The 12,766-nt window shown below is 36.8% G+C and overlaps 1 protein-coding gene across 1 annotated transcript; it reads right to left on the reverse strand.

The window, feature by feature from the left end:
* Positions 1-6,067: 6,067 nt before the first annotated feature.
* LOC149267368 (4-alpha-glucanotransferase DPE2-like) lies at positions 6,068-12,442 on the reverse strand. Its single transcript, XM_089432388.1, has 2 exons — positions 11,986-12,442; positions 6,068-6,447 (listed from the first exon to the last, which is right to left on the reverse strand). The coding sequence occupies exons 1-2, from the start codon at positions 12,343-12,345 to the stop codon at positions 6,382-6,384; spliced, it is 426 nt and encodes a 141-aa protein (XP_089288514.1). The 5' UTR covers positions 12,346-12,442; the 3' UTR covers positions 6,068-6,381.
* Between the last annotated feature and the right edge of the window lie 324 nt (positions 12,443-12,766).

The following is a 12,766-nucleotide window of genomic DNA, read 5'->3' on the forward strand; positions in this document are numbered from 1 at the left end:
ACAGCCAAGGAGGAACCAAAAATAGAACCCAGTCTTCTAGTTCCTGTACATACTCCCGTGCCTCGTAAAGTTCCTGAAAGATATAAGCCGCTCATCCTGCCTCCTGTGCTTGGTCCTCTGCCGGCAAATCATCCTGAATATCTCCCTAGATTTGATGGAGAGAATGGTATTACTGCCCAGAAACATATCCAGGCTTTTGAAGATTATCTTAATACATTTGAAGTGGAGGATGAAGATGTCAGTCTTAGACTATTTGCCCTTTCTTTGCAAAGCGAAGCTAGGACTTGGTTTAAAGCATTGCCTAAGGCGAGCATCTCTAAGTTTCAGCAGTGTGCCAAGCTTTTCCTTGATAGATGGATGATCAGAGGTAATCTCTTCGTGCTCATTCAAGAATACAATCATTTAGAAAGGCATCCAGATGAATCTGTTCAGCAGTTTTCAGACAGATTCAATCAAGTTTATCAGTCCATGCCTTTAAATATAAGACCTCCCCTTGATTTAGCTCTATTGCAATATCCTAGAGCATTTGACACAGAGATGGAATTATGTTTAAGAGAAAGATGCCCGTCCACTTTGAAACAGATGCAGGACATAGCTGTGGACATAGAGGCAAATCTAAGAAGGAGGGAGGAACAACGCAAAGCAGAGCAAGAAGAAAGATTTCATAGTGTGTTACAAAGGACAGAGGAAATGATGCAGCTGATCACAATGAAAGTGGAATGTTCAAAGCACCAGAACAGATCTGTTTCACAACAGGAAAGTAGTGACATTCACGAACAAACCTGCCACAAAACAGATGACATATTCATCCAGCCATACATGATGGAGCAGTCTCCTGATATACTGTGTGAATATAATAGCTTCTCTTCTTTCAACTTTCTGCTCAAATATGATCTGTATGATGATGATTATGAGCCTAACGACCAAATCAGCCTTACAGAGGAATCAGATCCTATTTTGGCAGGAAGCAGTGTTCAGGTTCAGCAACCTGAAACCAATGATCAGCATGCCCATCTCAGCTATGAAGAAAAGGAAGAAAACGCAGAGTGTGTTGATTTCAGTGAAGGAACTTTACCCTTTTGTTTTGAATCTTTTCAATTTATCAAGGATAACTATCATGCTGTATATGATCAAGTGTCACCGCGTGTTGCTATTGACCATCTGGAGGTTAATCAAGATATTGTTCCAAAGGTATTGCCTCCAGTTTTGTAGCCCCAAAGAGCCATTGAATATCAGATTGAGGTGGATCCAGAAGCAGCAGTATACGATCAAATAATCCAAGTGGATCCCCTGCCTCTTTGTTTTCAGCCATCTGAGTTGTTCAAAGAAGAAGAAGACCAGCAGCCTGCACAGATCAGTCAAGTCCTATTCGAGCTAGATTGTAATAAATTACAAGCACCTCTGCAAGTTCTAAATGACCTATCCACTGGCAAGCAGAATGATGAAAGGGATCAGTGCTCTTCGCCATCAACAGGCTGCAAGGCTCAGTATCGAGTTGTCGATGATCTCCCGACTCCAAGGCATGGTAGCGATCCTGAACCTTTGTACAGTTCTTTAATTCAGCCTAGAAATTGTATATATATGTTGCAGGACAGTTTTGTACAGCATTCAAACATCGCAAAGGAGGTCAGTAGCTTCCTGATCTTCTCAAAGATTGACAAGACCATAACAAATTGCAAAATCTCAGTTGGTCCCACTAGCAAGCACAAGCAGCAAAGCCCACTCATGTTATTATTGCTTAAGTGGCTGCATTGGCTATTTCACTTCCCCTAACAGCAAAGTAAGTACTGGTTAGGGTAGGTAGGTAGGTAGGATCAATAAGGCAGCCAGCCAAGGGAAATTTGCAGAACACAGCGACAATTGAATACAAGGCAGTCTGACCTGCTGTTCTTGACTTTTCACAAGGAAAAGCCATCCCCAAGTGGAGCCACTGTTAGCCTCCTGCTGCAGCAGGTTAATCATCTTTCATGATCGACAGTTTTACATGCCAAATATGTCGTATTATGCATGCTGCAATGCTCCATATTTGCTACAGATGGCCAAAGAAGTGTCCATAAGAGTGTGCTAGTCCAAGGGCCACTATTGTGTTCCAATTTTGATAAGCAATCCATTTTTCGGTCCGAGGCAGTTTTTCAATTGGAGATACTCAGGCTGGAGTTCACTAACCTCTCCCTTCTTCTCATCACCCTTATTATATAACTCCCTAACAATTTTCCCTCCTCCCCTGTTTAAATTATGTATATAAACTCCCCTATGTAAATACCCCTCCCTGGCAATATAGCCATATTCTCTATAAGTCCGAGAAATCACAGTCCATCTGGGGCTGTTTTTAGCCCATCCGAGTCATTAAGGAACTAGTTTGACATCTGGTCAGCTAGTAACCTCTCCCTTAACCCTAAAAACCCCTAAAAAACCCATATTCCGCCCCTAACCCAAAGTTTTTGTGCATAAGTATTAAACCCGCCCCTGTAAAACCCACATAAACCCATTTCCCTAAGTTTTTAACCCACCCGCGCAAATATTAAAAAACGAATATACTCTGCATATACCCCGCACTTAACCCGCCGTCCCTTCGCGTCCGCCGCCAGCCGTCCGATCCACAGCCCCGCAGATCGACGGTGGGCGGGCCGCCCCATCCCCGAACCGCCCGACCTTTAACGTCCGGGAGTTCGGCGGTTTTGCCGCCGTACTCCCGCCACGCGTCAGGCGCTGGGCTGTGGCGGAGCCCCTCCCTCCGAAACCGCCATCCCCGAAAAGCGGTGCGCCACATACCGCTTACCGCCTCCTGCCGGGTGATGTCACCACCTACGTCACCCCCTGCACAGTCATGCCCACGTCACTCCCCTGTCCAGTCACCCGATGAGTCACCTGCCTGCGTGGCCTCCTGCCACGTCACTGCCATGTGTCCCCGCCACCGTACCTGCCACGTCATCGTCCGTACGTGATGACGTCAGGCTGACATCATCCCGCCACGTCGCGCTGCTGACGTCACCCGCCGTACAATGCTGACGTCATCAGCTCTTTTTTGGGCGCAGAGGCGCAAAAGTCGCACTTCAGAGCCCCGGAATCCAATTCTGAGGCAGTTTTTGATGAGCAATTTGCGCCTTTAGGCCGAAATGGAGAATCTTCAGGGAATCTTCTCACCATGCGGCCCCAGGAAACCCGAAAAGGCGCAAAAATGATCTGTTTTCTTCACAGAGCATACCAAAAGGATCAGAAGACAATTCCAGATGATACAGAGGCCGAACAACGGCCATTTACTGGTGATTAGACCCGCAGCACATCAGATCAGCAGTCCAGATTTTGTGAGAGAGTATCAGTGGAAGAAAAGACGCCAGAGAGTATCAGTCAAGATTTTTTAAGGGGCTCGAGGCACCTGAACATTGATGAAGCCCCCAGAAAGTCAAATCAATAAGCATCAGCCCTTCCTTGCCTTCAAATCACCATTAAGGCATTCAAAGCACCAGGACAACAAGGAAGCAGAAACCCATACTCATTTATTGAAGAAAGCACTGCAGCAAGCCACCAAGGACAACATCATTTATTCAGTTTTGACACATCGGCCCTGAGCACGGCCCGAGATATTTTTTGCATTTATTTCTAGATAGGATTAGGTTAAGTAGTCATTTTTATGACCTAATTAGGTCAAGATGTAATAAAGGAACTCTGCAGAGAGTTTTTGCCCTATATATACCGCCCTCTGTATAGTTTTAAGGGTTGGTTAATTGATAATTTTCACTAGAGACTCGCTGTGTATACCTGAACTTTTCTGTAATCAAAGATTGCTTAAAGCTTGGAGAGCGAACTGTCTGTTGTTGATGAATGTTTTGAAGAGTCGAAGATGGAATTCCTGCGCTGCGGCCTGAAGCAATAAGTGCCTCTTATCTCTGTTTATGTGTTTGCCATTATCTAAATAGCAGAAAAAAGGAATAGCCTAGAATTAGTTTAAATACTCTCTATGCTCAATTTCTGCTATTTCTTGATGTTTTCCTCTAAAGAATTGGTTATGAACATTGAATTCCTCCTGGCTCATGTTTACCCCAATTCACCTGTGTTGGCCAATTATCTAGGGATTCTTAACTGCCCCTAGGTAGTGCCCTGTTATTTTCTCTGCTAATCTGTTGGAGAGATTCTTAACTGCCTCTCTTTCTTTAGCATTCAATTCATCCCTTAAACCTGAAGATTGCTTCAAACCTCAGTTATCTTGCTCCATTTTCCCTCACTGTTATTAAGAGAACGCACCAGCAGTTCCCCTCCTCGACTCCACGCCCAATGGTTTGAAAGATTCAGACTATACTCTGCCTCTCTACCTGAAAGTGTCAGTTTTCCCACCAAAACTCAATCAAAACCCCTGTGCATCATATCTAGCCTAAAACCATCCCTTTCAACAAAGCTAAATCATAAAGAGAGAGCCCTCTCTGACTGTAGGTAGGCTAGGGCCTGCAGTCCAAAGTTGGTTTGTGGTTACCTCGGCCGTATCCCTTTGGGAGTCAAAAGGGACAACCTGAGTGATAACAGACCACCAACAAATTATTCCAAGTATCATAATTTTCCTCAAATAATCGTGTAACTAGTCAAACCACATTTATAAATAACACCCCATGATAATTTACCACTCCAAACAAAAAAAGAATTTTTACCACCATAACAACTAAGTGGCTATTACAGAACGCCATGCATAATTTTGAATGTTAATATCAAGTGGGAGCATGCTAAGTTTCAAATTAATAAGTCTCTTGTGTTCAGATAAAAACTATCAAACACTAATAGAATTCAGACATCGTGAAAAATACATGTAAATCGTATTGATGCCCGATCAGTTTTGCCACCTCACACATTTCCAACCCAGCAAAATAAAAACAAAAATAAAAAACTCAAAACTTCTACACAGGAAAGTTGAAAGAAATCGTGCGGAACGGTGAGGGTTGCATGCCAACCAAGAACGGTCGCGGCATGAGACGAGGCGTGGCGTCCCTGCTTCGTTTCCCGTGCTTCTAGCGCGGAATCCGACCCGCACACCATCAAATTCTGGCCGGATTGCGTGAAGTATGGAAGCGTGAAAAGACAGATTGAAATTAATTATTATACTATTTATTTAATTTTCAACATCTTCGTCATATCATATCTTAATGAGATGATGTAGTATATTTGTTATTCAATATTTTAATTATTTTATTTTGTTTATCACTAAACATCTTTTGTTTATTTTATTTTGTTTATGTAGTTAATATTAAACATATACTCTATATATATAAAATAAGGATTATTTATAAATATCATATTGTTGTCTACAAAGACACCAATATAGATTTATTTTAATTCTAGATTTATCATGCACAAAAAGGATCAAATTTCTCAAAGTGTAAACCTTTTCTCAAAATTTTCAGTTAAAAAAATGTTTGCACATCGAAAGATTAGATCCTCTCAATACATAATGAATTTATGCTAATTATTTTAAACTCTGAAAAAATTAATGACTCTAATATCATTATTGGACATTGTTCCCCTGTTTTCAATGGGAAGAGATTTTAGAGTTATGATTTCAATACATATACATTCACAAAGTAATCCTAATCAATTAATAATTTTAATAAACTTTATGATGGATGAAAAATAAATATAAATTTTAAAAATAATTATTAATACAAATATTTTACCTTTATAATTTATAATTTGAAAAAATATATATTTAATTAAAAATTTTAAAAGTGAAAATTTAAATATTTTATTATTTATTTTCAAATTTAAGATTTAGAAATTAATTATTAATAAACTTTATCATGATTAAAAAATAAATATAAATTTTAAAAATAATTATTAATACAAATATTTATAATTTATAATTTGGAAAAATATATATTTAATTAAAAATTTTATTATTTATTTTCAAATTTGAAATTTAGAAAACTATTATTAAAAAATTGAAAAATTTTCAAAAAAATTATATTAAAAATTGATCTTTAAAAATTAATTATAATAATAATAATTTCTATAATATAACCGACCATTTACTCATGGAATCCAAAGTGATTTACTCATCAAATACCATCCCGGAATAAGAGTCCAGATCTCCGAATGAGAATGATTTCCCATAACATATGTATGCTTTTTTCGTTGTTCTGTAATTTTTTTTAAAATGAGAGTGGTGAGTTCCTCTAGAAGACGCTGTATTAATCCGAAATTCACAATTTACATATATACAGAAAAAGCTTGATTAATACAAATATGTTACATAGCAACCAAGCAAAATAGTCAACATATTGAACTGGAGTGGGGAGGCCGAAAGCCGTCCATCCCGACCGCGGGGGTAAACGCCCAAGTGCTTCCTTCGTTGTTCTGTAATTGATCCCAGCATCCTTTCTCAATCCCAATGGGAATGATTTATTCATCAAATGTCAATCCTGAATGAGAGTGATTTCCCAGAACATGTATGATTTCTTTGTTGTTCTGTAATTGATCCAAGCATCCTTATTCAGACAGTCAGAATTCATTTGGAAAATGGTAAAATTAGCTAGGAAAACAGAATTTATAAAGATATGGAATATTTTTATGGTAGTTGTGTTTGTTAGAATAATAAAAATAATAGGATTGTTATTTAATTATTATATATTTTATAATTTTTAGTTAGAATTTGATCAAATATTTTTTTATAGGTGGGTTAATTATTTAAAATTTGATTGTATAAATGAATTCAACCCAGAGATTTTTTTTTTTGAAATATTTAGATAAAATTTACACATCAATTTCAACACATTTTTATAGAATTCTGAACAAATTTCACAAAAAAAAAATTGGTCAAGAAAACCATCAAAACGACGTATAACAGTTAAATTACTTTTTTTGAAATTTTTTGATAAAATTTACACATCAATTTCAACAAATTTTTATAGAATTCTGAACAAATTTCACCTAAAAAAAAATTGGTCAAGAAAACCATCAAAACGACGTATAACAGTTAGAATACCGCTAATAACATGTATGGTATTCGATTAATAATCACTTTGAGTTGTTTTCCATGCTCCGTGTGCGGGATTGGAACCGCAGAGCACCAAATCCTGGCCTCATGGCTTCAGGCATAGAATCCTGAAAGTCAAGGATAGCTTGGGGACGAGGGTGAACGGCAAGAGTTCGAATCCTGTGGATATAACGATAGCAGGCTACAGATGCCGCCAGAGCCACAGAGAGTAGACAGTCCACTTCAGGCTGTGGAGAGAGCGTTGTGTGAGGAGAATCTCGTCGTGCGTGAAATCGTCTCTCTGCCACGTCGCGGAAACCCTATCGGCACCTCTCTGCTCTGCTCGTAAAGCGATGGACGAAAATATTCCGTCCATTTGTTGAGATCGATTTTGAAAAAACTGAAGAGCGGATAAACTGCTTAACGTGGAGGACCACTTTTAGTATTATTCACACCGGGTAGGGACAACAAGGGAGACTCGTCGAAGACCACTTTCAGTATTTCTCACGCTGGGTAGGGACAAGGGAGACTATAAACTTTTACTTCAACTGATCCTCATTAGCCATTTATGGCTTCTGTTGCATCTCACTCTTATATCTGACTAACTAGTCTCTTTTCGCATAGTTTAATTAATAATTTTTTTTTTAATAATTAATTTTAAAATTAATTATTTAAAGTAATTTACAAAATCGATTTTTAAAGATTTCTCCTTCTCTTTTCTCCTTTAGAAATTTAAATTGTTTAACCATTATATGTTTAAATTGTTTAACTATTATATATTTGAGAATGGAAATTTAAATGGTTTAATCATTATATATTTAAATGGTTTAACTATTTTATATTTAGAATGGTTATAAAAATATGTTTAGTGAGATTATGTTTTATTATTATTTTAAAATTCTATTTTTGAATTTATAAATAGATTAAAGATATTAAAAAATTTTGGGTTGTTTTGATTGTGTAAGTTTACAATTCAAATTTGTGATTTCAAATAAAAAAAATGGGGATAGAAGAATATGCTCAAAATACTCCAAAAGTTGGAAGAGTTAGATTATGAATCATTGAAAGGCAAATTATGAAATAATGAGAAATACTTTTACTAGAAATCACATCAGGAATATTTGGTCACAATTCATACTTGTGATTTCAAAAAAAATCTTGGGATAGAAGAATATGCTCAAAATACTCCAAAAGTTGGAAGAGTTAGATTATGAATCATTGAAATGCAAATTATGAAATAATGAGAAATACTTTTGCTAGAAATCATATCAGGAATATTTGGTCGACCAAATATTCTTGATGTGATTTCTACCTAAAGTATTACTCATTATTCAAGATATAAATCACATAAACATGAATTCCAAAATTATGAAAGGTTAGTTAAATATAACTATAATAATCATGAAATAAAATGTTTTTTCAAAATTCTATTTAGATATGTGGAGTTTATAATAGATTGAAGAAACTTCCCTTATCCTTTTAGATGCAAGAGACTTTGGTATAGTGACACAAAAGGTGGTACCACTCTAACTTATACCTATTTTTCAAAGCTTCAAACTTTATGGCCATTGACTAGGTTTTATTAGGAATTTGAGTTCGAAAATAAGAAACCTACTTCACAACACTTTGAACACTTAATAAACCATATTGTTGATTTAACCTTATCCTTAAAAAAATCTGAAATTTGCTATCAATATTATCATCCTTTAACAAATCTAAACTTTATTCTCTACTTTAAGCACTCTACACTTTATTCTAAATATCATCCTCCATAAATACATACATACACATATATATATTAAAAAAAACTACACTTTATTTTAAATATCATCCCATATATATTAAAAAACCCTCCATAATTATTATAATTTCATATCATTTTTTATTATATTAATATTAATATTAATACACTTATTCTTTAACTAAATTACTATCGTAAAAACATTATTTTATCAAAATCCAAAATCATACTACTAATAATATAATACCGATGTTATAATACCCCACTTTAAAGAATCTAAACTTCATTTCCTTAATCCCAACAATTCACAATTCTAAATACTCTCCTTCGTAAAGATAAGTACCTCAAAAATATTACCGACCCTTATAATTTTATATCCATTTTCTATTATAGAAGCTAACCTTATACTTTTATTATAATAAATTCCATCTTTATAAAAAAGAAAAAAGGAAGAGAATTCCTATAATAATAAAAAGAGAATTCCTATAATAATAAAAAGAGAATTCTGGGCCTGGAGTACGCCCTAAAACTGCCTCTGCTTGGCTAAGAGCTCGTCTTCCTCGGACGTAAGGAAACAGGTTAACGGCCCAAGACCCAGAGGCATCTGGCAGGAGTGATAGCCTGCTCCCTTACGGACCACCAGCGGGTTATTTCAGGTGGCGTGGTTTTCCTTGATAACAGTGATGTGTCAACTGACTTCGCGATAGCAGCCAGAGATGGCTGTCCTCAATGTTGGTTTGACAAAACTGAGTTTGATAGGTTTTTCCACCTTTAAAAAAAAAAAAAAAAAAAAAGAGAATTCCTTGCTTTCACCTTTTCATTGTCTTTTACCTGCAAGTTGTCTTTTAATATAATAGATTTCATCTTTTTGGAAAAGGAAAAAAATTATAATAATAAAAATTCCTTGCTTGATGGTTTAGAATGCTCACCTTTTCATTGTCTTTTACCTACAAGTTGTCTTTTCTTGTATTTATTGGAAAGATTGAATGGACTCTTCGTCGGCAGCGCCTAACGAGCCATATATAAGGTATTAAATGCCCTTGAAGATGCACGGGACATAACCCATTAACACACGAATTGCGAAATTCGTCACTAAATTAAAAAAGGCAATTCGTGTGTTAGCGGGCTATGTCCCGTGCATCTTCAGGGCATTTAATACCCTATATATGGCTCGTTAGGCGCTGCCCTCTTCGTCATTCAATCTCCTGGAAATATATTTTCTGTATTTATTGAAATGATTGAATGGACTCTCCTTCATTCAAGCTCCTTGAAAATAACACGTATGGTCCTTTGTAGATAATGACATTGAGGGGCTGGCTATTTTACAATAGCCACTATTAAATTATATATATAATTTTTAAACGAGTCTATAATCATAGACAATAGTCACTATTAAATTATATATATATTTTTTATGCGAGTCTATAATCATAGACAATAGTCACTATTAAATTATATATTATTTACTAAGAGTTTATAATCACACGATACAATTTTCAAGAAAGGGTTTTAAATATTTTTATATTTTTAATAAAAATAATGTGAGAATCGCCATTATTGTTAGACTAAAATTCGCAGTTATTAGTTTTTGTTAGGATTTAGGAGAGGCAATTAGTCCATGTTTAGTCTATGTTGCGAAACACATGGGAACATGGAAATGTTAGAATCACTATTATCGTTAGACAAAAAACTATAAGCATTAATTTTTGCTACAATCACCAAAATTAAAATCACAAGAGGCAGTTACCATTATGGGCTTCGGTGATCCTGGACTTATCAAGCAAAGGCTTTCAGCGCTCAGGTAATAAAGATAAATTGGTATGGACTATAAAGAACTCAACTCAGCTGATTCGGGTCAAAGACATTTACAATGCAATGATTGATGGTCCCACTGCTGGCACTGTTCCATTGTTTCCTCTATCACTATGGAAAGTGACATGCCCGCTCAAAATGATTCTATTTTCCTGGCTGGTCTTCTCCAACAGAAATCTCTCTTTGGAGGTTCTTCAAAAGAGGGGCTGGAATGGTCCGGGCCACTGTTCCATGTGCCACTCAGATCACGAGACAAATGCTCACATGTTCTTTCAATGCGCCAACTCTCTACAAATCTGGTATGAATTGTCTTTATCTTTTTGTTTCCCTTACCGAGTTTTTGCTTCTGTACAGGAGGGCTATAGGTGGTGGAGTGAGCAAAGTATTCTTCTGCGCTCCTTGTTTGTAACAGTTGTCTGGCTACTATGGAAATGGAGGAATGATTGTATTTTTCAAGATCACAGAGCCCCTCTTGCATCCATACTGATGCGAATTACTGAATGTTCAATCACTCCTGTCTCGTAGGGATTTTTTCCTACAGGTTTTGATGATGACATTTTTTATTTCATTCTCTTTCTACAGTCATGGCTTTCGCTGGGCTGTTTTGCATATGAACATTTTGTCGTTCCTGCCTCCTTCATAAGGATTATATGTCATATTATCTGTTTCAGTCAGTTTGGGATGCATCATCCATTATCTGCATTTCTCTCTTTCTTATTTCTTTTCAGGAACGCTGAGGTTCATCCAGGCATGAATATCTGACTATGTATATGTGTTTCATTATATTCTCTTAATATAATCTATCTGGTTTTTTCTCTCTGAAAAAAAAAATATTGTGATACCATTTGTTAAAATCACTATTATCGTTAAACCAAAGCCAATAAACATTAATCTCTCTGCTACCATCGCCAGAGTTAAAATCACAAAAAGCAATTAATCCATATTGAGAAACACAAGAGAAGCCGTTAGTCCATGTTAGGAAACATGGATTAACATGTTAAGAAACATGTAAAGAACGCTAAACCCACTTTCTAACCAATAAAATTGGACAACAATTTATGATAATATTTCTTTATAAATTGTAAAAGGACTTGAGTCTTGAGTGGAAGCTTAAAACATGAAATTAGTTCCACCGGAAAGAACAGGAATCTTTGAATATAGTTTAATTCCACCAGAAAGAACAGGAATCTTTGAATAGAGTTTAATTCCACAGGACAGAACAAGAATATTTCCATACGAATTTAATTCTACAGGACAGAATAAGAATATTTCAATCCTTTAAAATTGAGGTGAATAGTAACCGCGTTTATGATTTAATCTTAAGTTTAGCCCAAATTCAGAAACCCGAAACTATTAACCCTAATTCAGAACAGTGCTAAGACAATTCTTCCATAAATCGAATTGGGAGCAACCTGGCAGCAAAGATTGGATAATATGGAAAGGTTGAGATAATTATAATGATGAAAATGATAAATACCTGCCAGAGATCGTAAATTTCGACAGAGTCTCCGTCAGGGAGGCCTTGAGGGAGAGCGAAGGCATGGCGTTTGCCGGTTTCCGACCTGAGAACGTTTTGCTGGTCGTCAACGAGAAAATAACTGTAATTGCAAGAGAAATCGTGCGGAACGGTGAGGGTTGCATGCCAAACAAGAACGTCCGCGGCCTGAAGACAAGGCATCATTCGCAGTCCCTGCTTCGTTTTCCACGCTCCCAGCGCGGGATCCGACCCGCAGACCATCAAATTCTGGCCCCATTGCGTGAAGTATGGAAGCCTGAAGCTCAAAGTTATCTTGCGGATGCGGGTGAAAGGCGAGGGTTCGAATCCTTTGCTCGCCATCGGTAGAGGTAGCGATAGCAGGCTACAGCAGCTGCCTGAAACAGAGTCGACAGTACACCGCAAGCTTTTAAGAGGGCGTTATGTGAGAAGATTCCGTCGGATGTGCGCCCTTTCCATGAATTGCTACTGCCACGTGGCTATGTCATTGTGTCGCCACTTGTCTACCTTGAGGCCTGTGGACGAGAATATCCGTCCACTTGTATAGATCGATAGTGACAAAGATGAGAGATGGTGATGTGGCAGCCTTCTCGTTTAAAAATAGATCCTCCTTTGTTAAAATCTGATAGTAGTGGGACAATGTGAGGCCACTATCAATTGAATTTGGTGGCTATGCATTAAAGTTGTTAAAACACTAAAAGAAATGTAGAGCGTTTAGAAACCAAGGAGATCATTTGTCTATTCAATGTGTATGTTCCTAACG

The sequence above is a fragment of the Pinus tabuliformis genome, chromosome 6, assembly GCF_031772625.1.
Source record: "Pinus tabuliformis cultivar Carrire ecotype Pingquan chromosome 6, CPIR1, whole genome shotgun sequence".
NCBI classification, from domain to species: domain Eukaryota; kingdom Viridiplantae; phylum Streptophyta; class Pinopsida; order Pinales; family Pinaceae; genus Pinus; species Pinus tabuliformis.